We start from the raw sequence: 14,300 nt of genomic DNA, 5'->3' as shown, positions 1-14,300 counted from the left end.
ACGCTATTGAGCCGCTATTTCGGACGTAATTCGGGGCAAAAACGCCCGAATTCCGTCCGTAAATAGTGTGTGTGAACATACCCTTAGTGGATAACCTATATAGTGATGTATATGGGACAATCATTACATAGGGATTAGGCCACCACTAAACTATCTTTTGCAAATGATAAAACCCAATTCTGAATCATCGTTTTTGGTACTGCAGTCCCATTCTCTTAACGAAGGAGGCGAAGCTCGAAAGGCTTCATTTATATCATCACCTGTAGCCTGCAGGTCCTTCAGCTTTTCCAAATCTTCATCAAAATTGGCAGAGACTTTGTCCTCGTCGGTGTCTGACCTTGTGGCATCCCCCTGGCATACAGATATAAGGAAGAGTGATGGGATCATATAATGGATGGACTCGCTTGACATCTGACAAGAACAACACAGATCTCACTTCTGCTGTGTCTGCAAGTTCTGCAGTTTAATCTCGGTCTGACGGATGAAACATTTCTAATCTGTTTCCACAGTCCTGCCGATTCCTGCAATAACCGTGTAGCGCGTCTGTGATAAGTCCACGCCTCGCTTATCCGTGGGTTATAGGTTTTTATTCAGTAATCTGCCAGGCGGCTCAGCGGGATATATATATAGTTTTTTCAATAAGATTTTTAATAAGCTCATATGGATGTGATATTTAGGGGTGCACATACTTTTGACTTTGTATTATATATAATGCAATCATTTTTACATTGCATTTGATGATGTTTTGTGTAAATCACTGCAGTACAGATAGTACTGCCTCCCTGTATCTCCCTGTAAATTACGTTCTGTAGGTGCAGATAGTACTGCTTCCCTATCTTTTCCTGTAAATTATGTAAGTACAGATAGTACTGCCTCCCTGTAAATGACGTTCTGTAGGTGCAGATAGTACTGCTTCCCTATCTTTTCCTGTAAATTATGTAAGTACAGATAGTACTGCCTCCCTGTAAATGACGTTCTGTAGGTGCAGATAGTACTGCTTCCCTATCTTTTCCTGTCAATTATGTAAGTACAGATAGTACTGCCTCCCTGTAAATGACGTTCTGTAGGTGCAGATAGTACTGCTTCCCTATCTTTTCCTGTAAATTATGTAAGTACAGATAGTACTGCCTCCCTGTATCTCCCTGTAAATTACGTTCTGTAGGTGCAGATAGCACTGCTTCCCTATCTTTTCCTGTAAATTATGTAAGTACAGATAGTACTGCCTCCCTGTATCTCCCTGTAAATGACGTTCTGTAGGTGCAGATAGTACTGCTTCCCTATCTTTTCCTGTCAATTATGTAAGTACAGATAGTACTGCCTCCCTGTAAATGATGTTCTGTAGGTGCAGATAGTACTGCTTCCCTATCTTTTCCTGTAAATTATGTAAGTACAGATAGTACTGCCTCCCTGTATCTCCCTGTAAATTACGTTCTGTAGGTGCAGATAGCACTGCTTCCCTATCTTTTCCTGTAAATTATGTAAGTACAGATAGTACTGCCTCCCTGTATCTCCCTGTAAATGACGTTCTGTAGGTACAGATAGTATGCTTCCCTATCTTTTCCTGTAAATTATGTAAGTACAGATAGTATTGCCTCCCTGTAAATGACGTTCTGTAGGTGCAGATAGTACTGCTTCCCTATCTTTTCCTGTAAGGTATGTAATTACAGATAGTACTGCCTCCCTGTATCTCCCTGTAAATTACGTTCTAAAGGTGCAGATAGTACTGCTTCCCTATCTTTTCCTGTAAATTATGTAAGTACAGATAGTACTGCCTCCCTGTAAATGACGTTCTGTAGGTGCAGATAGTACTGCTTCCCTATCTTTTCCTGTAAATTATGTAAGTACAGATAGTACTGCCTCCCTGTATCTCCCTGTAAATGACGTTCTGTAGGTGCAGATAGTACTGCTTCCCTATCTATTCCTGTAAATTATGTAAGTACAGATAGTACTGCCTCCCAGTTTCTGTTTGTAAATTATGTAGGTACAGAAACTACTGCTTCCCTGTCTCTCCCTGTAAATTACATAGGTACAGATAGTACTTTCCCCACATATTTCCCTGTAAATGATGTAAGTACAGATAGTACTGCCACCCTGTATCTCTCTGTAAAATATGTAGGTACAGATAGTACTACCTCCATGTATCTTCTTGTAAATTATGTAAGTACAGATAGTACTGCCTCACTCTTTCCCTGTAAATTATGTACATACAGATAGTACTGCCTTCTGTGTATCTCCTTGTAAATTATGAGGTACAGATAGTTCTGTCTCCCTGTCTCTCACTGTAAATGATTTAGCCACAGATAGTACTGCCTCCCTGTCCCATACACATAGCACTTAGCAATGAATGGAGGAAGTTCATGACAGAGAAGCTAGTGATAAAAACAAACAAACATGAATATAAACATACGAGCATAATTGGCAGAATTACGCAGGAAAGCTGGAGCACCCCTTTAAGTTATATCTTAGAAATGAAGATTATATATAGAACAATGAAAACTTTATTAACAAAAATCTGAATCGGGATCCCTCCGTTAATGGTCGAGTAACTTATCTAGTAATGTAATTTTCCGATGAACTCAGCAACGTAATACATCACATACTACAGTCCATTACTTTATTACATCCATACACGGACTATCTTTTTTTGGACATTTACGCTAATTTGATGCTTTGTGCTGCTGGAAGTGCCCGGCTATTATAGGGGCTATGGGTGATTTATCATATTAATGTCCAATCTTTCTCTGATCTTGTAAAAACTTCACAAAATTGATGAATACTTTGATGACTAAATTTTTTCTTTAATTAGACAAAGTCTTGGGTGATGTTAACGAGGTGCTAAAGACGCTCTAACACCCCCCCCCCTCACTCCTTTCCTAAGATTCAAGGTTATTCCGCCACTTAGATCATCACTTGGCAAATTTCTTCTGGTTAGCAGAAAAATGGGAATAGTCAGCAATGTAGGAGGGGGTCGGGGCCTTCATTTCCTGGAAGTCTTGCAATTTTTATTATCCATTTCAAGCTCCATCTCGGGACCATAACTCATTGAGTAGTAGAGTGTGCCAGCCAGTCCTATCATGTGAATGTAGATTGCGGCATTACAGTGACATGGATATATCATGCCCACTTAATGCTCTTGACTTTATCTTCTTGCTTAGACAAAGTCGTGAACAGAAGCTTTCTCCTTCTCAACACCTCTCCCTATCCTTCGCTATCTACAATAGTCTCTGTCTACTTTTATCCCATATTATTATAACGTCAGGGCAATCTCTAGGACAATGTATATGTATATGTTCCTCATTACTGGTCCATGTGGATTTCTGTTTGTAGAAAAAGCCGTACTGTAAAGCTCACCCCTATAGCAGTACCACATAATGTCATCAAAATTGACTGCCTCTATGTTCTCCCTGGTACACGTCAAAACCTAGAGAAAGCTGCTCAGTCTGGTTACCTCTGCCTGGAAGCCCTCCACCAGAATGGCCACCAAGAGGTTGAACAGGACATAATTTCCGAACGTCATCAAAGCCACAAAGTAAAGAGCTGCCCAGGATGATGTGGAGGCCATTCCGTTATATAGAACCATGTTCCAGTCTTCTTGAGTAAGAATCTAAGACATAACACAGAAAAAAAGAAACATAAACGAGAGGGCAGTATTAAAGTAGTTATATTCTTGTATATAGGGAGCAGTATTATAGTAGTTATATTCTTGTATATAGGAGGCAGTATTATAGTAGTTATATTCTTGTATATAGGGGGCAGTATTATAGTAGTTATATTCTTGTACATAGGGAGCAGTATTATAGTAGTTATATTCTTGTATATAGGAGCAGTATTATAGTAGTTATATTCTTGTATATAGGGGCAGTATTATATTAGTTATATTCTTGTATATAGGAGCAGTATTATAGTAGTTATATTCTTGTATATAGGGGGCAGTATTATAGTAGTTATATTCTTGTATATAGGGGTAGTATTATAGTAGTTATATTCTTGTATATAGGGGGCAGTATTATAGTAGTTATATTCTTGTATATAGGGGCAGTATTATAGTAGTTATATTCTTGTATATAGGAGGCAGTATTATAGTAGTTATATTCTTGTATATAGGAGCAGTATTATAGTAGTTATATTCTTGTATATAGGAGCAGTATTATAGTAGTTATATTCTTGTATATAGGGGCAGTATTATAGTAGTTATATTCTTGTATATAGGAGGCAGTATTACAGTAGTTATATTCTTGTATATAGGGGCAGTATTATAGTAGTTATATTCTTGTATATAGGGGGCAGTAAGATAGTAGTTATATTCTTGTATATAGGAGCAGTATTATAGTAGTTATATTCTTGTACATAGGGGGCAGTATTATAGTAGTTATATTCTTGTATATAGGGGCAGTATTATAGTAGTTATATTCTTGTATATAGTAGTTATATTCTTGTAGATAGGAGGCAGTATTATAGTAGTTATATTCTTGTATATAGGGGGCAGTATTATAGTAGTTATATTCTTGTATATAGGAGGCAGTATTATAGTAGATATATTCTTGTATATAGGGGGCAGTATTATAGTAGTTATATCCTTGTATATCGGAGCAGTATTATAGTAGTTATAGTCTTGTATATAGGGGCAGTATTATAGTAGTTATATTCTTGTATATAGGAGCAGTATTATAGTAGTTATATTCTTGTATATAGGAGGCAGTATTATAGTAGTTATATTCTTGTATATAGGGGGCAGTATTATAGTAGTTATATTCTTGTATATAGGAGGCAGTATTATAGTAGATATATTCTTGTATATAGGGGGCAGTATTATAGTAGTTATATTCTTGTATATCGGAGCAGTATTATAGTAGTTATAGTCTTGTATATAGGGGCAGTATTATAGTAGTTATATTCTTGTATATAGGAGCAGTATTATAGTAGTTATATTCTTGTATATAGGAGGCAGTATTATAGTAGTTATATTCTTGTATATAGGGGGCAGTATTATAGTAGTTATATTCTTGTATATAGGAGGCAGTATTATAGTAGATATATTCTTGTATATAGGGGGCAGTATTATAGTAGTTATATTCTTGTATATCAGAGCAGTATTATAGTCTTGTATATAGGGGGCAGTATTATAGTAGTTATATTCTTGTATATAGGGGGCAGTATTATAGTAGTTATATTCTTGTATATAGGGGGCAGTATTATAGTAGTTATATTCTTGTATATGTGGGCAGTATTATAGTAGTTATATTCTTGTATATAGGGAGCAGTATTATAGTAGTTATATTCTTGTATATAGGGGGCAGTATTATAGTAGTTATATTCTTGCATATAAGGGGGCAGTATTATAGTAGTTATATTCTTGTATATAGGGGACAGTATTATAGTAGTTATATTCTTGTATATAGGGGCAGTATTATAGTAGTTATATTCTTGTATATAGGGGCCAGTATTATAGTAGTTATATTCTTGTATATAGGGGCAGAATTATAGTAGTTATATTCTTGTATATAGGGGACAGTATTATAGTAGTTATATTCTTGTATATAGGGGCAGTATTATAGTAGTTATATTCTTGTATATAGGGGCCAGTATTATATTAGTTATATTCTTGTATATAGGGGCAGTATTATAGTAGTTATATTCTTGTATATAGGGGGCAGTATTATAGTAGTTATATTCTTGTATATAGGGGTAGTATTATAGTAGTTATATTCTTGTATATAGGGGGCAGTATTATAGTAGTTATATTCTTGTATATAGGAGCAGTATTATAGTAGTTATATTCTTGTATATAGGGGGCAGTATTATAGTAGTTATATTCTTGTATATAGGGGTAGTATTATAGTAGTTATATTCTTGTATATAGGGGGCAGTATTATAGTAGTTATATTCTTGTATATAGGGGCAGTATTATAGTAGTTATATTCTTGTATATAGGAGGCAGTATTATAGTAGTTATATTCTTGTATATAGACGGCAGTATTATAGTAGTTATATTCTTGTATATAGGGGCAGTATTATAGTAGTTATATTCTTGTATATAGGAGGCAGTATTATAGTAGTTATATTCTTGTATATAGGGGGCAGTATTATAGTTGTTATATTCTTGTATATAGGAGCAGTATTATAGTAGTTATATTCTTGTATATAGGGGTAGTATTATAGTAGTTATATTCTTGTATATAGGGGGCAGTATTATAGTAGTTATATTCTTGTGTATAGGGGCAGTATTATAGTAGTTATATTCTTGTATATAGGAGGCAGTATTATAGTAGTTATATTCTTGTATATAGGAGCAGTATTATAGTAGTTATATTCTTGTATATAGGGGCAGTATTATAGTAGTTATATTCTTGTATATAGGAGGCAGTATTACAGTAGTTATATTCTTGTATATAGGGGCAGTATTATAGTAGTTATATTCTTGTATATAGGGGGCAGTAAGATAGTAGTTATATTCTTGTATATAGGAGCAGTATTATAGTAGTTATATTCTTGTACATAGGGGGCAGTATTATAGTAGTTATATTCTTGTATATAGGGGGCAGTATTATAGTAGTTATATTCTTGTATATAGGAGGCAGTATTATAGTAGTTATATTCTTGTATATAGGGGCAGTATTATAGTAGTTATATTCTTGTATATAGTAGTTATATTCTTGTAGATAGGAGGCAGTATTATAGTAGTTATATTCTTGTATATAGGGGGCAGTATTATAGTAGTTATATTCTTGTATATAGGAGGCAGTATTATAGTAGATATATTCTTGTATATAGGGGGCAGTATTATAGTAGTTATATTCTTGTATATCGGAGCAGTATTATAGTAGTTATATTCTTGTATATCGGAGCAGTATTATAGTAGTTATAGTCTTGTATATAGGGGCAGTATTATAGTAGTTATATTCTTGTATATAGGAGCAGTATTATAGTAGTTATATTCTTGTATATAGGAGGCAGTATTATAGTAGTTATATTCTTGTATATAGGGGGCAGTATTATAGTAGTTATATTCTTGTATATAGGAGGCAGTATTATAGTAGATATATTCTTGTATATAGGGGGCAGTATTATAGTAGTTATATTCTTGTATATCGGAGCAGTATTATAGTAGTTATAGTCTTGTATATAGGGGCAGTATTATAGTAGTTATATTCTTGTATATAGGAGCAGTATTATAGTAGTTATATTCTTGTATATAGGAGGCAGTATTATAGTAGTTATATTCTTGTATATAGGGGGCAGTATTATAGTAGTTATATTCTTGTATATAGGAGGCAGTATTATAGTAGATATATTCTTGTATATAGGGGGCAGTATTATAGTAGTTATATTCTTGTATATCGGAGCAGTATTATAGTCTTGTATATAGGGGGCAGTATTATAGTAGTTATATTCTTGTATATAGGGGGCAGTATTATAGTAGTTATATTCTTGTATATCGGAGCAGTATTATAGTCTTGTATATAGGGGGCAGTATTATAGTAGTTATATTCTTGTATATAGGGGTAGTATTATAGTAGTTATATTCTTGTATATAGGGGGCAGTATTATAGTAGTTATATTCTTGTATATAGGGGCAGTATTATAGTAGTTATATTCTTGTATATAGGAGGCAGTATTATAGTAGTTATATTCTTGTATATAGGAGCAGTATTATAGTAGTTATATTCTTGTATATAGGAGCAGTATTATAGTAGTTATATTCTTGTATATAGGGGCAGTATTATAGTAGTTATATTCTTGTATATAGGAGGCAGTATTACAGTAGTTATATTCTTGTATATAGGGGCAGTATTATAGTAGTTATATTCTTGTATATAGGGGGCAGTAAGATAGTAGTTATATTCTTGTATATAGGAGCAGTATTATAGTAGTTATATTCTTGTACATAGGGGGCAGTATTATAGTAGTTATATTCTTGTATATAGGGGCAGTATTATAGTAGTTATATTCTTGTATATAGTAGTTATATTCTTGTAGATAGGAGGCAGTATTATAGTAGTTATATTCTTGTATATAGGGGGCAGTATTATAGTAGTTATATTCTTGTATATAGGAGGCAGTATTATAGTAGATATATTCTTGTATATAGGGGGCAGTATTATAGTAGTTATATTCTTGTATATCGGAGCAGTATTATAGTAGTTATAGTCTTGTATATAGGGGCAGTATTATAGTAGTTATATTCTTGTATATAGGAGCAGTATTATAGTAGTTATATTCTTGTATATAGGAGGCAGTATTATAGTAGTTATATTCTTGTATATAGGGGGCAGTATTATAGTAGTTATATTCTTGTATATAGGAGGCAGTATTATAGTAGATATATTCTTGTATATAGGGGGCAGTATTATAGTAGTTATATTCTTGTATATCGGAGCAGTATTATAGTAGTTATAGTCTTGTATATAGGGGCAGTATTATAGTAGTTATATTCTTGTATATAGGAGCAGTATTATAGTAGTTATATTCTTGTATATAGGAGGCAGTATTATAGTAGTTATATTCTTGTATATAGGGGGCAGTATTATAGTAGTTATATTCTTGTATATAGGGGGCAGTATTATAGTAGTTATATTCTTGTATATCAGAGCAGTATTATAGTCTTGTATATAGGGGGCAGTATTATAGTAGTTATATTCTTGTATATAGGGGGCAGTATTATAGTAGTTATATTCTTGTATATAGGGGGCAGTATTATAGTAGTTATATTCTTGTATATGTGGGCAGTATTATAGTAGTTATATTCTTGTATATAGGGAGCAGTATAAGGGCATGACCACACATGGCGGAATTCCTCCGCAACTGTCCGCATCAATGCCGCACAGAATCTGCGTTGCAGATTCTGCAGCGGATCTGCACAAAATGTGCAGAAAATTGATGCGGACTGGCCGCTGCGGACTGCAGGAAAAGTGCTTCTCTTCTCCCTATTCAGTGCAGGATAGAGAGAAGGGACAGCACTTTCCCTAGTGAAAGTCAAAGAAATTCATACTTACCGCCCGTTGTCTTGGTGACGCGTCCCTCTTTCGGCATCCGGCCCGACCTCCCTGGATGACGCTCCAGTCCATGTGACCGCTGCAGCCTGTGCTTGGCCTGTGATTGGCTGCAGCCGTCACTTACACTGAAACGTCATCCTGGGAGGCCGGACTGGAGACAGACGCAGGGAGTTCTCGGTAAGTATGAACTTATATATTTTTTTACAGATACATGTATATTGCGATCGGTAGTCACTGTCCCGGGTGCAGAAACAGTTACTGCCGATCGCGTAACTCTTTCAGCACCCTGGACAGTGACTATTTACAGACGTCTCCTAGCAACGCTCCCGTCATTACGGGAGCCCCATTGACTTCCTCAGTCTGGCTGTAGACCTAGAAATACATAGGTCCAGCCAGAATGAAGAAATGTCATGGTAGTAAAAACAATACGCTCCGCAGCACACATAAGATCTGCGGACTTCATTGCGGAATTTTGACTCTCCATTGAAGTCAATGGAGAAATTCCGCCATGAGTCCGCAACCAGTCCGCCACTGCTCCGCAACAGACAGAGCATGCTGCGGACACCAAATTCCGCTCCGCAGCCTATGCTCCGCAGCGGAATTGTACGCATCGTGTAAACGAACACTGCTAAATTAAAGTGAAAGTCAATGGAGAAACGGCTCCGCTGCGGATTAACGCTGCGGAGTGTCCGCAGCGGAATTTAAGTGAAATTCCGCTATGTGTGAACCCGCCCTTATAGTAGTTATATTCTTGTATATAGGGGGCAGTATTATAGTAGTTATATTCTTGCATATAAGGGGGCAGTATTATAGTAGTTATATTCTTGTATATAGGGGACAGTATTATAGTAGTTATATTCTTGTATATAGGGGCAGTATTATAGTAGTTATATTCTTGTATATAGGGGCCAGTATTATAGTAGTTATATTCTTGTATATAGGGGCAGAATTATAGTAGTTATATTCTTGTATATAGGGGACAGTATTATAGTAGTTATATTCTTGTATATAGGGGCAGTATTATAGTAGTTATATTCTTGTATATAGGGGCCAGTATTATATTAGTTATATTCTTGTATATAGGGGCAGTATTATAGTAGTTATATTCTTGTATATAGGGGGCAGTATTATAGTAGTTATATTCTTGTTTATAGGGGTAGTATTATAGTAGTTATATTCTTGTATATAGGGGGCAGTATTATAGTAGTTATATTCTTGTATATAGGAGCAGTATTATAGTAGTTATATTCTTGTATATAGGGGGCAGTATTATAGTAGTTATATTCTTGTATATAGGGGTAGTATTATAGTAGTTATATTCTTGTATATAGGGGGCAGTATTATAGTAGTTATATTCTTGTATATAGGGGCAGTATTATAGTAGTTATATTCTTGTATATAGGAGGCAGTATTATAGTAGTTATATTCTTGTATATAGACGGCAGTATTATAGTAGTTATATTCTTGTATATAGGGGCAGTATTATAGTAGTTATATTCTTGTATATAGGAGGCAGTATTATAGTAGTTATATTCTTGTATATAGGGGGCAGTATTATAGTTGTTATATTCTTGTATATAGGAGCAGTATTATAGTAGTTATATTCTTGTATATAGGGGTAGTATTATAGTAGTTATATTCTTGTATATAGGGGGCAGTATTATAGTAGTTATATTCTTGTGTATAGGGGCAGTATTATAGTAGTTATATTCTTGTATATAGGAGGCAGTATTATAGTAGTTATATTCTTGTATATAGGAGCAGTATTATAGTAGTTATATTCTTGTATATAGGGTCAGTATTATAGTAGTTATATTCTTGTATATAGGAGGCAGTATTACAGTAGTTATATTCTTGTATATAGGGGCAGTATTATAGTAGTTATATTCTTGTATATAGGGGGCAGTAAGATAGTAGTTATATTCTTGTATATAGGAGCAGTATTATAGTAGTTATATTCTTGTACATAGGGGGCAGTATTATAGTAGTTATATTCTTGTATATAGGGGGCAGTATTATAGTAGTTATATTCTTGTATATAGGAGGCAGTATTATAGTAGTTATATTCTTGTATATAGGGGCAGTATTATAGTAGTTATATTCTTGTATATAGTAGTTATATTCTTGTAGATAGGAGGCAGTATTATAGTAGTTATATTCTTGTATATAGGGGGCAGTATTATAGTAGTTATATTCTTGTATATAGGAGGCAGTATTATAGTAGATATATTCTTGTATATAGGGGGCAGTATTATAGTAGTTATATTCTTGTATATAGGAGGCAGTATTATAGTAGTTATATTCTTGTATATAGGAGCAGTATTATAGTAGTTATATTCTTGTATATCGGAGCAGTATTATAGTAGTTATATTCTTGTATATCGGAGCAGTATTATAGTAGTTATAGTCTTGTATATAGGGGCAGTATTATAGTAGTTATATTCTTGTATATAGGAGCAGTATTATAGTAGTTATATTCTTGTATATAGGAGGCAGTATTATAGTAGTTATATTCTTGTATATAGGGGGCAGTATTATAGTAGTTATATTCTTGTATATAGGAGGCAGTATTATAGTAGATATATTCTTGTATATAGGGGGCAGTATTATAGTAGTTATATTCTTGTATATCGGAGCAGTATTATAGTAGTTATAGTCTTGTATATAGGGGCAGTATTATAGTAGTTATATTCTTGTATATAGGAGCAGTATTATAGTAGTTATATTCTTGTATATAGGAGGCAGTATTATAGTAGTTATATTCTTGTATATAGGGGGCAGTATTATAGTAGTTATATTCTTGTATATAGGAGGCAGTATTATAGTAGATATATTCTTGTATATAGGGGGCAGTATTATAGTAGTTATATTCTTGTATATCGGAGCAGTATTATAGTCTTGTATATAGGGGGCAGTATTATAGTAGTTATATTCTTGTATATAGGGGGCAGTATTATAGTAGTTATATTCTTGTATATCGGAGCAGTATTATAGTCTTGTATATAGGGGGCAGTATTATAGTAGTTATATTCTTGTATATAGGGGGCAGTATTATAGTAGTTATATTCTTGTATATGTGGGCAGTATTATAGTAGTTATATTCTTGTATATAGGGAGCAGTATTATAGTAGTTATATTCTTGTATATAGGGGGCAGTATTATAGTAGTTATATTCTTGCATATAAGGGGGCAGTATTATAGTAGTTATATTCTTGTATATAGGGGACAGTATTATAGTAGTTATATTCTTGTATATAGGGGCAGTATTATAGTAGTTATATTCTTGTATATAGGGGCCAGTATTATAGTAGTTATATTCTTGTATATAGGGGCAGTATTATAGTAGTTATATTCTTGTATATAGGGGACAGTATTATAGTAGTTATATTCTTGTATATAGGGGCAGTATTATAGTAGTTATATTCTTGTATATAGGGGCCAGTATTATAGTAGTTATATTCTTGTATATAGGGGCAGTATTATAGTAGTTATATTCTTGTATATAGGGGCAGTATTATAGTAGTTATATTCTTGTATATAGGGGCCAGTATTATAGTAGTTATATTCTTGTATATAGGGGCAGTATTATAGTAGTTATATTCTTGTATATAGAGGGCAGTATTATAGTAGTTATATTCTTGTATATAGGGGCAGTATTATAGTAGTTATATTCTTGTATATAGGGGCAGTATTATAGTAGTTATATTCTTGTATATAGGGGCAGTATTATAGTAGTTATATTCTTGTATATAGGGGCAGTATTATAGTAGTTATATTCTTGTATATAGGGGGCAGTATTATAGTAGTTATATTCTTGTATATAGGGGCAGTATTATAGTAGTTATATTCTTGTATATAGGGGGCAGTATTATAGTAGTTATATTCTTGTATATAGGGGCAGTATTATAGTAGTTACATTCTTGTACAGTATAAAATTGTTATTTTACATTATTATATCATATACAGTAGATATTTATCTTTAAATATTTTTGCTCCTAGATTTATAAAGAGCATTAAATAAAGAAAACGGCAATGACTTGCATCAACTCTTATAGCATTGGCACTCATCTAACCAGATATCACCAGAGACAGTGACAGTCACCTAAAAGTAATAACCGCAGACTGGTTCTAATTCTCTGTGATCTGATAGTATAAAGGAAGAATCCAATTTCCTCTTTCTTTTGTCTTCTGTGATTTTTTTTACATTTGAGGTGGCGGCACCAGAATATGACTTTCTGCCTCCACTTGGAAAGCATCAAAGCTGTTTTTTTAATGAAGAAGTTAATTAGGCTTTGAGCGCCCACTGTGGAAATATGGCCACAGTTCTAACAACAGATTGTTCTAAATCCTCTTCAAAAAGATTCAGATGAATGTGGGATTTCTCGATGGTTCTCTCTACGGGATGCTTGGCTGGAGTCTCCGAGTATTCCTTTACTTTGTGGCCAGTGTGAAGTCAAATCAAGAATAAAATCTAATTTTGGGATTAATGATCTTGGACGTGAACTCAATGGTTATAGCACGAAATTATATTTTTTAGAAGGTAACCAGCCAGATTTTATTCCGATATCAGGTAGGGTAACGTGTCAGTCGGATATTTCCTTCCCTTTCAAGACCAAGAACATTTTAACATTCTGGTGTTCTAAGAGGTTTGAGGGCTCCATAGTTTAGATAAGAATAGGGGCTCTTCTAGTGCTGGGTGATACCACCATAACCCCTAACCACCTGGGACAGGAGGGCTTGGTGCTTGTTTGCCCCTCACCTTCTTTCTATGATCCTTGTGTTAATTTTACACACCCTTGTTTGGATTGAGGGGATCCGTGCAGAGGGTCTCAGCTAACCTGGTCTGGGCCCCCTCCCAAGGGACCCATAGCAGCCACAAGTAGTCATGGTATATTACTCACAACATATATCCCCTGGATTATAGCTGATCGTGTGGTCCTACTGCATAGGCCACCAACGCTCAACTGAGGGCATTGGGCACCACACAACGACCATTGAAGTCAATGGGCCACTTGTGTAATACATGGATGTGAGTGGTCCTCCAGGATGAGTCAATCCGTGCGCTTGCTCTCAAGTTGAATCCCGTCATCTGTTATAGACAACCCCTTTAAGACCTGTGATCTCTTAAAATAGTGGAGGGAAATTATATTTATGCCCTCTAGGTAGTCTGATGGATTGCAATTATATATATTAGAAAAAAAACAGCTAAGATACTAAGAGTAGCTGGACATACCTGTAAGGTTGTCTCCACCTAAATTTTTTTTTAGAAAAATCTGATTAATAATGCAAACTGAGGTAGAGATTACT

General features: G+C 34.4%; 1 protein-coding gene across 4 annotated transcripts in view; it reads right to left on the bottom strand.

The window, feature by feature from the left end:
* CACNA1H (calcium voltage-gated channel subunit alpha1 H) overlaps positions 1 to 14,300 on the bottom strand; it is a 200,586-nt gene that overhangs the window by 78,413 nt on the left and 107,873 nt on the right. For all 4 annotated transcript variants that reach the window (XM_075830597.1, XM_075830600.1, XM_075830598.1 and 1 more), the window contains exons 12-13: positions 3,449 to 3,604; positions 261 to 351 (exon numbers count right to left, since the gene is read on the bottom strand). In XM_075830597.1, coding sequence (XP_075686712.1) covers positions 261 to 351; positions 3,449 to 3,604 — 247 coding nt within the window. The remainder of the gene's footprint in view (positions 1 to 260; positions 352 to 3,448; positions 3,605 to 14,300) is intronic.

The sequence above is a fragment of the Rhinoderma darwinii genome, chromosome 6 (assembly GCF_050947455.1).
Source record: "Rhinoderma darwinii isolate aRhiDar2 chromosome 6, aRhiDar2.hap1, whole genome shotgun sequence".
Lineage (NCBI taxonomy): Eukaryota > Metazoa > Chordata > Amphibia > Anura > Rhinodermatidae > Rhinoderma > Rhinoderma darwinii.
This window is presented reverse-complemented; position numbering and strand designations above follow the sequence as displayed.